Source organism: Sciurus vulgaris (assembly GCF_902686455.1).
Source record: "Sciurus vulgaris genome assembly, chromosome: 8".
Taxonomy (NCBI): Eukaryota; Metazoa; Chordata; class Mammalia; order Rodentia; family Sciuridae; genus Sciurus; species Sciurus vulgaris.
The window spans coordinates 140295402-140308202 of record NC_136468.1 but is presented as its reverse complement, the minus strand read 5'-3'; the positions used below and the strand labels follow the sequence as shown (position 1 = coordinate 140308202).

The 12801-nt window shown below is 52.8% G+C and overlaps 1 protein-coding gene across 4 annotated transcripts in view; it reads right to left on the bottom strand.

Annotated features, from left to right (window-relative positions):
• Positions 1-12801, bottom strand: part of KSR2 (kinase suppressor of ras 2) — a gene marked incomplete at its 3' end in the record, with an annotated part of 403959 nt that overhangs the window by 89940 nt on the left and 301218 nt on the right. For all 4 annotated transcript variants that reach the window (XM_079151534.1, XM_079151533.1, XM_079151531.1 and 1 more), the window contains one exon: positions 3283-3352. In XM_079151534.1, coding sequence (XP_079007660.1) covers positions 3283-3352 — 70 coding nt within the window. The remainder of the gene's footprint in view (positions 1-3282; positions 3353-12801) is intronic.

Below are 12801 nucleotides of genomic sequence, written 5' to 3'. Positions count from 1 at the left end.
GGCACGGCATGGGCCCTGGATCCTAGTCCTGCTTCTTCCGAGACAGGTGACTAAATCAAGTTGCTGAGACCACTGGAGGGGTCTCCTCATCTGTAAAGTAGGGATAATAATAATATTGACCTCACAGGTTATTGGAGGGCTAAACCAGGTCACGCGTGTCAAGACTTCACTCAGCGTCTGGCACAAAGCAAAGCTCAGCGAATTGGGTTACCTTGGACATTTCTAATGGTCATTTGTTCCCTCAACAAATATTGCCTGGTGACCTCTTAGGTGCCACATTCACTTCGAGGACAGAGCAATGGATGGGGCTGGTAGCACCCTCAGAGAGCCACAAAGCCAGGCGGGGTCTCCTTGAGAGTCCACCTGAGCCATTCTCTGCTACTGCTAAGGACATCACGTGGGGGGCTTCCAAGGGGCCCTCCCTTCCCCAAAGAGCTGAGACCCCAAACTATTTAGTCACAGAAAAGAGTTCCCAAGGCAAAAAGCCTTTTCAGACCATCCGCTCACCTCCCTTCTGCCCCCTGCCACCTGGGGTTTGGAGGTCTCCCACATCTGGAGGAGAGGGCAGTGGATCAACTCCCCGGGCCCTCCTCCCCCATCCTGCCAGTGCCTTCTTCCCTGAGATATGAGGCAGCAGCAGGGCTGGGCTCAGGAAAAGTATTGAAGGTTGCCAGGTCACAGTTAATTTTAATTTTCAATTTGTGCCTCCGTCGGCAGGAGTTGTATCTAATCTCCAACCGCTTCAGAGTGTCAAAAGGGAAATCGGAAGTGATTATGTAACTTGGAGACAGAATTTTGAGGGAAAGGCTGTCTCGGTCTGCCGTACCATCTTGCCCGATCTGGGTCAGTTCCTCTCCAAACAGAACGAGCCGCAGACCAAAACCTCCATATCTAAGCAAACAGCAGTCTTCTGAGCAGAGACGCTGGTTGCCAGGAAAGCATCGCTCTCTGCTTTTGGATTTGGGGGGTGGTTTAGAGCCCTTTGGTTCCCTCAGCAGGCCAGGGAGTTTAGCAGGGTCTGTCTTCAGGATTTGGCAGCCCTGGGATGAAGAAGGGCATTGCTTTACCCATCAGCTAGCCGCTTAGGAATGAGGGGAGGGCAGTTTTATTCTCCTCTCCAGCCCCCTCCCGTCCCCAGGATCAGCTCTCCGTATTCCCCAGCTGGGACTCGATGACAGGGAATGGGATTTTAATTTTATCTCTTTATCAAGGCTGAGGTGAGTTCAGGTTTCTTCCTCCTGGCATGGAGCCCCAGGGAGGAACACAGGACAAAACAGAGCAACAAGCCATCGCGGGTCCCTACAGTCTAGGAAGTTGGTCACCATACCCAAGATTATCGGGTTGCTTCCCCGCTTCAGGCCACCAGCATCTGAAGCTGAGATACTATCGGGTTCCAAAATCAGGGTAAGAAAGCCTGGAGGTGGGGCCTTAACCAGGGGGTGGAGCTGAGCCAGAGACCTGGCCAATCCAAGAGAGGAACTCAGCTAGGGGTGTGGCCAATTCAGGTGGGTGGCAGAGCCAGGGGCGTGGCCAACCCAGGGGGCAGAGCTGAGTCAAGGGTGTGGCCAATCCAGGGATGGTGAAGTCAGGGGGGTGGCCAATCCAGGGAGTGGAGCTGAGTCAAGAGGGTGGCCAATCCAGGGATGGTGAAGTCAGGGGCGTGGCCAATCCAGGGGGTGGAGCTGAGTCAAGGGTGAGGCCAATCCAGGGATGGTGAAGTCAGGGGCGTGGCCAATCCAGGGGGTGGAGCTGAGTCAAGGGTGTGGCCAATCCAGGGATGGTGAAGTCAGGGTGTGGCCAATCCAGGGGGTGGAGCTGAGTCAAGGGTGTGGCCAATCCAGGGATGGTGAAGTCAGGGGCGTGGCCAATCCAGGGGGTGGAGCTGAGTCAAGGGTGTGGCCAATCCAGGGATGGCAATGTCAGGGGTGTAGCCAACCCAGGAGGTGGAGCCAAGTCAAGGGTGTGGCCAGTCCAAGGATGGAGCTGAGCAGAGAGCAGGGAAGCAGCAAAGGCAAACAAAGCCCTCATCTTGGTCCCCCTCTGCAGCCACGGCCTGGCCGTTGACAGGTCTATCACGTTGTTCTCACTGTTTCCTCCAATCTTTTCTCTTTTGCGTTTTAACAACTCTCCTGTCAACACACTTCTTTCAAAAACTGTTGACAAGGGCCATTCAGTGGGAGTGCTCATTCCCACCTTGCCCCGGGCTCCGGCACCCGTGTCGCGCCTGGTGTTGCTCTCCCAGAGCCCTGACCCCTCGTGGTATACGAACTGACCCTCCCCAAGCCCGCCAGCTCCCCCAGGGCACGGGCCTTCCACCTCGCTCAGTGCTGCCAACCTCGCACAGAAACCCTATAAGTGCGAGCAAAAGGAATCCATGAATCAGTGACAAACTTTGTCTTCAACCTGTCCACGGAGACCTTGGCACAGAAAACTCAACCCAAAAGTGCTGAGACTCATTAGCTTTAGGACCGTGACTCAGTTCTCCAGGGTCTCGGTTTTCTCATCTGTCAAATGGGCAAGCTAACTTCTGCTCCACTTACCCCACTGAGTTCCTGAGGAGACTATGGGGATGATGAGCCCAAAATGTGGAAAGTCAGATTTAGAAAGTTGAAGAACTTCTGACAAAGAATGCCTCATAGATAAAATGACTAGATGGTTAGGCCTCTCCTCAAAAGGGCAGGTTATGACCGACCCCAGAGAAGCTGTCCTGTTGCCCCAGCAGGGCTGCAGCTGTAGACCTGTCCCTCACAGAGAGACAGCACAAATGAAGTCAGCTTGCAATCTTGCATTTCCTGGGTGAGGAGCGAGCCCCCAGATCAGGATGTAAAGTATTTATCTTAACGAGGATACCATTTATTGTTTCTTATGTGCTCGAATTTTAACTACTCTGTCAGCATACTTCAAAAACTGTTGACAAGATGCTGCTCAGTGAGAATGTTACATAGTTTACATACATGTGATCTTCATAACCACCCTACAGAATTATCTGGTGAAAAAATGGAGTCTCAGAGAGGTGAAGTAACTTCTTTCAGGTTGCAAAGCTTTACTAACTGGGATTGGAACATGAGTAGTCTGACTCCAGGGCCCAGACTTTTAACCACCATGTGGGAATTTGATAAGGGTATAAGGTTAATAGGACGCAGATGACTTGGTCCTTTGGGTGCCACCTTGAGGCTTAGCCTGGCATGGGAGAGAGGGGAGAGTGACGTAGGAGCCAGGGCAGAATCTTCCACCCTCCTCAGGGGGCTGGGAGGTGCTACCCAGCACTCGGGAATCACCTACCTGTGCTTGATGGAGTTGCCGAGGTCTCTGCGTGGGATCTGCGGGGACCAGCGTGGCACAGACAGTGTGTCTGCAGAGAGAAGAGCAGAGGAGGAAAGCCTGTTATGGAGCCGGCCAGGGGCTGGGGTGGACTCTGGTCAAGGCCTGGAAGGTAAAGGGAGGCTTGCCAGCCTCAGGAAGGACACCAACCGCCTTCACTTGCTAAATCGGGTTGAGCGGGACCCTGGTTTGGGTTGTCACCTCAGCCAGTGCAAGGTCCCCCAGGTAGGGCAGCCAGGAGATGCCCTTAAAGAAGCCAGCTGTGGGAAGAACCCACTTTGGCATCACTTCCATTTACAGAGTACTCAGTGACTCACGTGGCTTAAGCTGGCCATGTCCTCCAATTACCCCAGCTACTGGGTGGCCAGCATGCCCACCATGCAGGTGGGGAAACCAAGGCTTGGAAAGGGGAAGTCACTTGCTCAAGGACACATATCCTGGACATGGAAATCCAGGTCTGAGGGACCCCAGAGCCTGTGACCTGGCCAAGGTGCAATGCGGTAGATTATAGACACATACCATGCTATTGATTACAGATACCTACCATGCTATTGATTACAGATACCTATCATGCTATTGATTATAGACACCCACCATGCTATTGATTACAGATACCTACCATGCTATTGATTACAGACACTTACCATCGCTATTGATTTCTGGTATCCTATGTACAACCCATACGATTATTTACTTAGCACTGTAGGTCAAATCCATGTCTTTGTTTAAATATTTGTTCTTAAAGACAAACTCTATGTGGAAAGATATATCTCTTTCTGTACGTGGTAGATAACTATTTTTAGATGATCTAGTCATGTACCACCTAAGCCATGCTAGACTAAGTGGATGAATGAATGAGTGGGTGGTGAGTGGGTGGACAGATGGATGGATGGATGGATGGGTAGGTGGGGGGATAGGTGGATGGAAGGAAGGAAGGACTAAAGGATGGATGAGTGGATGGGTGGATGGGTGGATATGTGGATGGGTGGATGGGTGGATGGGTAGATGGGTGGATGGATGGATGGATGGGTGGGTGGGTGGATGGATGGGTGGATGGATGGATGGGTGGGTGGATGGATGGATAGGTGGATGGGTAGGTGGGTGGATGGGATGGGTGGATGGATGGATGGGTGGGTGGATGGGTGGATGGATGGATGGGTGGGTGGATGGGTGGGTGGGTGGATGGGTGGGTGGATGGATGGATAGGTGGATGGGTGGGTGGGTGGGTGGATGGGATGGGTGGATGGATGGATGGGTGGATGGATGGATGGATGGGTGGGTGGATGGGTGAATGGGTGGATGGATGGGTGGATGGATGGATGGATGGGTGGATGGATGGATGGATGGGTGGATGGATGGATGGATGGATGAGTGGGTGGGTGGATGGGTGAATGGGTGGGTGGATGGATGGATAGATGGGTGGATGGGTAGATGGGTGGATGGATGGATAGATGGACTGACTGACAGGAGGATTGGTATCTGACTGGATGAATGGATGGATAGGTGGGTGGGTGAGTGGATGGCTGGATAATGGTGGGTAGGTGGGTGGGTGGATGGGTGGAGTGAGGAAGAACCTAGACGCCATGCAGACTTCCGACCAGGTGCCTGACCCATCCACCTTTCCTTTCTCGCTTTGGCCTGCATCCCAGGGAAGCGCACCGGCCTTCCCAGGGAGCTCTGGGTCCTCTGCAGCCCCTGCACCAGCCCCCACCCCAGCCCACTTCCGGCCTCCAGTGCAGCCTCCCTGCAGACCCCACGGACCCTGAGAGGTGCCAGACAACAGCAGCAACAACCAAGTGCCGCCTGTGACATCGCCACTAGATAGGCAGAGATGGAGCAGGGGATCTGCATGCCAGCTCTGGTTCTCAGGCCAGATGGACGGAGCCAGCTCAGGGTCGCAGAGGCCACCTGGGTCCTTCACAGCCCACTGCCATGGCAGGCGCTCCCCGGGGAGCCGGCCTGTCAGGACCCATCAGGGAGTATTTCGCCCCACCCACTCACTCCTCTCCTGTCTAATGACGCTGTCGCGGCCATCTGAAAGCTGTTTCCAGAATCCCAATTCTGCCCTGGTGAAGCTAATGATGTTCCAAGCCCCAGAGGGCAAAGAAAACTCGCGAAAGAGACAGGACAATGTATCAGCCAGAAGCACAGGCGGTGGAATGTCCTCCAGCTTAACTAAAAACTAATGTCATCAAGCTCGAAGTCCATTGACGACTCCTTTCTGTTCCCAAGGGAAGCAAAAAAGAAAGAACAACAGTGTGTCAAAAAAAAAAAAAAATTTTTTTTTTTCCAACCTCCTTTTGGGACTGAATCAGACGTGGAAGGAAAGAGTATTTGTTAACTCCTAAAGGCTGTGCTGGAGAAGAAGGGTTTGCCTCCCTACGAGGGATCCACAAAACGAGGCGTGCCACGTGGGTCTTTTCTCAGGGGCCATTTGAGGTGACCGACTAGAAAGTTGTGTCGCGAAGGATTCTGAGACTCCATTCTGAGGCAATTGATGGGTAACGTCTGCCCCGAGTGAGGCGGAGGTGGTAAGTACCAAGTCTGCACACGTGTGCCACCTCTGCCAAAGCCAGAACCCGTATCTTCATCTTCACATCAGCCCCGCATAGGAGAGAGCCTGCGGCAGAGAACTTGACCCAAGTTTGCTGTATTCAAGGTTATTGTCATAGAAACACTGCGCTTACTGATCACTCAGCGTGAAGCACCACAATGTGCATTTTATACCTGGAAGCTATGTCTCCCTGCAATTGGTATCTTCTTTATCCCGGTTGGACAAAGGAAGACCAAGGAGCTCAGAGAGGTGCAGTGACTTGATAAAGGTCACACAGCCAGGCACCCACAAAAGGGAGTGTTCTCGACCTAAAGAACTGTTGCTCCCGAGGGGATATGTGACAACATCTGGGGACATTTTGGGGTGTCACACTGTGTATATGTGTGTGTCACTAGTAGGGCAAGGCCAGGTGTGCTGTCCATCAGCCTGTACTATAGGTGACAGAGCCCACCCATGGCAAAGATTCAACCAGCCCCAATGACAGCAGGGGCAAGGTTTGAGAATTTCTGATCTAGATGTTTCTCTTTCTCAGGTGAAGTCCTCGCTGCACCATCTCCACCCCTTGCACACACACACACACACACACACACACACACAGCCGAAGCTCAAGTGAGCTTTTAGTTATAAACACATTTCTCTGCTCACTCTTAGATTCCTATCCTACTGACTTCGTGACTCTCCATGACGGCGCCTTCTCAAAAGAAGTAGCTGTAATTAAGTTTAGCAGTTTGGTTTAATTTCCCAATATCTGGTGGAAGGGTGCGTTGTGTCGGTTACATTAAGTGGCTGCAGCATCGTTAGTCTCGGGCGGTAATAACCCGTGCCCGGCTCCCTGCGTGGGCGTGCAGGCTTGAACTTGGAGGTTCTCTCTTCACTTTCACTGTTTGGATTTCATTAAACTTGCCAGGCAAGCTTAAAGCAAAGGGAAACTGTTAAAGGGAGGGTTTTTTTTTTTTTTTAAAGCTATGAGAATAGAAGCCTTATCATAACAGAGAAGGCAAACAGCATTTACAGCAATTAAACCCATACAGAGGCTTCTGTTTAACAATCAAAGCACCTATTAAGATGTCTCCATAGCCACGCAAAAGCTTCTTTTCTACCCTAATTTTCTGATAACGAGTTGGGCCAACACAGAGGCAGAATTCCACACGTCGCTGCTGACTTCAATCTCAGGGATGAAATAATAGACATCTCTTCTTGGCAATTTTCATTGCCAGGGCCGGCAGAGGAGAGTGGGCAGGAAGGAAGTTTCTTCTCCCCTTGCACAGGTCTGGCCTCGGAATAGCAGAAGGGACGTGGCCCCGGAGCCCTGGGCTTTGAGATCACCCTGGAAGCCATGGAGACCGACAGAAGACCTGGCAGAGGACCTGGCCTCGATGAGGCAGCCATACCAACGACTCGGGCTCTGGCCTCATGCGTCTCCGACGACCCTAGGTGTCAGTGACTGAGTTGGGATTTAAACCACAGCCAGGAACAAGCCGGATGTGTGTCCTCATACATCCCCCTCAACCCCAGCCTAAAGCTGTCAGCACCTCCTACCTCTGTCTGCAAAGAGCAAAGGAAAGGATGAATTCCAACACTCACATTCAACCTTTAGACACCAGGAAAGGCAAGAGACTGCATTCTCTCCTACAGCCTCAGGAGGAACCAGCTCTTCCCACACCTGCTTTGCAGTCCGGTGAGACCCATCTTGGACTTCTGACCTCCAGAACTGTAAGGTACTACATTTGTGTGGTTTCAAGCCACTGTGGCCATTTGTTACAGCAGCCATAGGAAACTCATACAGCACCTGTCTTGTGCCAGGCACGGTTTTAGGCACTGGGGATATACTCAACAGCATAAGTATATTTTCTGAGCTTTAGAGTCTAATGGGGAAATTGGAAAGTAAACGAATAGACAAAGAAGGGCATTTTTAGGAAAATAGTGCAGACTTTGGTGGTTTTTTTGAAGCAATGAGAACCTTGACCCTGGATTAGAACAAAGGCAGGAGGGTGCACCACCCTGTGCGTTTAAGAGCTCCCCCTGGTGTCCAAGGGGAGAATAGCCCACTGTGCCTGGACAGCAAACAAGTGGCAGGACCTCCCCACCTGCCCAAGCCCCACCCTCCACTCCCCACTCCCAGATCAGTCCAGTGCATCATGTCCACGGCCATTCCATCCCCCAGCCCAGACCCTTCCCCACTGTCCCTCATGATCCCAACAGTAGCCCCTAATCAAAACTCCACCACCACCCTTCACCACGTCCTCAGGCTTAAAGGTAATGCTGGTCCACCCCACAGCTGGTGCCCTTCCTGAGAAGCCCACAGGAGCCCGGCGTGCTGACGCCCGCCTGTACCCCCAGTGGCTCGGGAGGCTGAGGCAGGAGGATGGGAGGTTCAAAGCCAGCCTCAGCAATTTAGTGAGGCTGTAAGCAACCTAGTGAGACCCTGTCTCAAAATAAAAAATAAAAGGGGCAGGGCATGTGGCTCCGTGGTCAAGTGCCCTTGAGTTCAATCCTGGTACCAAAAAAAAAAAAGAAAGAACTCCACAGGATACTTTTACCTTCCTGGTTGTAAGAGAGAGACGAGCAAAGAGCTTTGTCTCAAACCACCGACTTGTAATGCTGTGTCCCTGACTCATCTTAGGGGATACTTCCTTAAGAAAGTATCATGGGGTAGGAGGACCCACCAGGGAAGGAGGACGGGGTAACTATGCGGGCGAACGCAGGGGTGAATTCATGAGCGAACCAAGATAAGAGAGCTGTCCACAACGGTTAGTTCAGCGGTTAACTAGAAACTTCCAGGGCCCTGGGAGATCTTCGACATACCCTCTCTGAGGCTTGGAGTGAGTCTTGGAGGACAGATGGTCTGTCCTCCAAATACTCTTGGGTGGCAGGGAAGGATGTTAACCTCATCTCCATTTTGCAGATGGCAAATCGAGGTGACTGGGAGCCACGACCTGTGGTGTGTCTTCGGATGAGGGACAGTTTCTAGGGTCCCAGTGCCGTCATGTGAAGGATGTGGGCGAATAGCTGTGTCTGCTCGCAGGGCTGCCTGGAAACCAAGTGGAGGGATGCCCTCGGGGGCTGGTGGGAGCAACACTGGGTCCTGTTTACTGTACACATTCCGAGTGAGGCGCGCCCCTGGCAACCCCTTCTTTGCTGAGTCTATACCACCTTAGGGAATCGTATCCCCCATTCCCAGAGAAGGAAACTGAAGATAACAAAATTGCTCAAAGACATACAACGAATATTTGGTGCACGTTAGCATTAAACCCAGTTTTCTATAAAATGTAAGTCTTACCAGCCACTTCTTTACCATGTCCCTTGGCCAAACAAATCTTAAAATATTTTTTAAAAAATCACACCTTCCTTGCCAGGCGCAGTGGCGCACGCCTGTCATCCCAGCGACTCGGGAGGCTGAGGCAGGAGGATCTTGAGTTCAAAGCCAGCCTCAGCAAAAGTGAGGCCCTAAGCAACTCAGTGAGACCCTGTCTCTAAACAAAATACAAAATAGGGCTGGGGATGTGGCTTAGTGGCCAAGTGCCCCTGAATTCAATCCCTGGTACAAAAAAAAAAAAAAAAAATCATGCCTTTCTGGAGTTGGAAAGGGCCAGGAGAAATTGCCTCCGGCAGTCTCCAAGTCTCGCTAAATCCCCTTGGATAGATGAGGAGCTACCCAAAGCTTAAATGTTTCCATGGAGATAAAGACCTCTGAGCACATAACATTATTAATATTAACAGCTAACATTTATTGAGCACCTAGTACACAGCAGGACCTAGATTACATGATTTAGACATATTATTTCACTTAATCCCCATAACTCCATTTTAGTCAGTAGAGCTGGGGTCTGAGCCAGGGCAGTGGAGACCCAGAGCTCATACTTGGAAATACTGCAAATGAAATGGAAATTTCAAACTATCTTTAAGATTCCAACCCCGGGGACAGGATGAATGGAACAATAATTTAGCTGCGTCCGAATCAACTAGCCAATTCTTTGGGTCTGAAGACACCTTATAACTAATAAAATTGAGACCAGTAAACTTTTCTTTGGGGGCCACAGGCCAGCCACCAGCTAAAATCCCACTGATTTATCCAAGATGCCAACTGCTCTCTGACTAAAGTCATTCCTGATATTAGTCACATCGCGGAGAAGAACTCTATTTGTTTTAATATCCAACTCAAACAGATCTGATCTAAGAATATTTTAATTACGTGCCGGCTCTAAAGGTTACAGCTCCAAAATGCTTTGGGGCCCAAGTAAGTTTCTTCATGAATTTGGACGTAACTTTCTTCCCGAGACCAGCATGACCCACTGCCCAAGATCAGAGGTCATGGTTGGAGGCCCTCGACGGCCGTGAAGGCTTCCAGGGAACCCCTGGGCGCTGGTGGATGAGAGTGGACTTTAAAGCCACGTCGCAGGAAGGAAATAAGGCAGCAGGGCTGTGGGTGACGTGGGTGGAATAAGGTCGCTGTCACACACTCTGCAGGGAGAGATGCCATACGGGGGTGTCAGAGGAGATTCCTGGGGATCCCCGTGACACCGAGGCCAAACAAGGAGAGGCCCGTGTCGAGGAAGGGCACGTTGCAGCTGGGGTCAAGCCAGTTAGCCTGTGTCGAGGGTGGGGGTGTCTGTGGACGTGGCCTTCAGGGCAGAGCGGAGCAGCACACTTTACCTCTAAGTGGGGACGGCGTCCAAGACAGGGACTTGCCCAGTGCACTATGGGAGAGAGGCTGTGGAACTCTGAGGTGGGAACCCAGGTGACAGGCACCAGCTCTGCCACTTGGGAGGGCAGGGACCTGGGGCACGTCTAATTCTCGGAGTCTCCGTTTGGCCTCCGGTGACGAGGGGATGGTGACTTGTCCTCACGGGGCTCTGTGAGGAGAGCAGAGCAGCACCCTGGAGAGCGCCTGACGTGGTATTGTTATTGTTGTTTTTGAGCTTGTCATCCTTCTCTGGCTTCTAGAAGGAATGCAGCCGTCAGGCAGAGAGGCAGAGCGGCAGAGCGCTCCGCAGACTCTGATTGAGCGCGGAGGTCGCCAACCCGACCCCCGGGTCAAATCCTGCCCATCCTCTGGTTCTGCAAGTACCGTTTGATTGGCACACGGCCTCGCTCACTCGGTGACAGTCCCGCGCACGCGGCCACCTCGTCACGAGAACGGCAGGGTGGAGGAGCTGTCAGGGGGGCCGTCCAGCTTACCCAGCAGACAGCCATCACTACCCACCCTTTGGAGGAAAAGTGTGTCAATCCCGATTTAGAGCTGCCAGACTCATTTCCCTGGCTGATTAGCAGAGGGACTGTTTTCCCCTTGGAGCCAGAAGACCTGGTTTCCAAGATCCACTTCTGCCACTTACCTGGAGGGAATCCTGGGACAAACGGCTTGCCGTCTCCAAGCCGAAATGTGGATGAGCGCTCGGGGCCCCTCCCCAGGCCCCTCATGCCAGCACCCCGGGGAATGCGTCCTTTTGATCCCATTTCACAGAAAAGAGCTGCCAGGCACAGGAGGGTCCCTAGGCGGCCCAGTGGGGATGGTGACCTTTCTACCCTGACTGCCTCCTGCCAGAATAATCCATGAAGGAACAATGACTCCCGTGACATGCCACTCTTGAAATCCGTGTCGACTCGGGCGGAGGGAGAGGAAAATGAACTCCCTCTTCTCACCGAGCCTGTCTGGGTTCATTAATGTGATTCTCTAGCTGTCACTTTATCAAAGCCGAAGGAAGCCTTGAGGACGTGTGAGTGAGGACCGGAGGTGGCGGTGGTCAGGTCCCAGGGCGGGAAGGAGATGAGACCCGGGGCGTCTCCAGGTGGAAGCCTTAGGCAGGGAGGTGCGCAGGTGGAGGGCTGGCGCGTGGCGGGGGAGAGGCAGGATGGTGCTGGGGACACTCCCGTCCCCCGCTCCTCCTGACCCCCAGGCCTGGCCAACAGACAAAAAAAAACAGTGAAGCCAAACCCGCAGCACCTTGGGAATCGAGCGTCCTCAGAATCACACTTCCCTTTTACAAAGACCAGCACCACCTGCCTCTGGGTCCCGGCGGGGAACTTAGGGTCCCCCTCAATTCGGCATCAATCAAAGTGCGCACGGTGAGAGCATGGCCCGCTCCTGCAGTGGGGCCCCGGGGCCCCCGGGGCCCCGAGCCGTCACCTGTGATTTCCCTCAGCCCCCTCGGATGGCCTCAATTAAATTTCTCCGCTGGTAAAGAAAGAGGTGGCCGAGGCATTTAATTACATCTTATCCTGCGCTCGCCGTGCAATCTATTAAAGCGGATCAGGGAGTTTGACTTCGTCACCGAACTATGGGAGAACTGGGTGCCTCAGGAGCCATTCCCTTCCTTGCGGGGACACGATGCAGAAGCCCAGGAGCTAACCGTGGGGTGTGTGTGCAGGGGACAGGAGGGCGGCCGAGGCCAGGGTGTGCGGCAGGCAAGAAAAGTGGGGCCACCGGTTCTATGAGTCACCACCCTGAGGTCTGCGGGGGCAGTGCCGCTAATGGCCACTCCTCCCTCGGGTCTGAGTGACACGCATCAGGAAACCTGCCTTGCTATTCTCTCCCCCAACCCTCCCCCAATTTCCCTTGTGATTTTACTGCAATGTTCTGAGAAGAAGAGGGAGACACCCTGAAATGCCGAAGTCACTTTACGCAACGAGGTAATGAAATTAAAACGTGCAAAACAGGAAAATAAAGGCTACCGTCTAGAAATCCAGAAAAGGCGTTAGGGTGATGGGCCCAGCTGGCGTGGTGGGGGCCACTGATGGAATAAAAGGCCAAAGAGGACATGAGGTGCTTGGGGGAGGGGTCAGTTTCATAGCCCCCCGGGGGGCAGAATCCTGTGTCAGGGGCTGGTGGCACTGCGGCAGGGGTCTCTGTCCCAGAGGATTGGTCCCAAAGACCTTCATTCCAGGGTCATACTGACTCGAGCGAACACCAGTCAGGGAGGAAGAAGGTC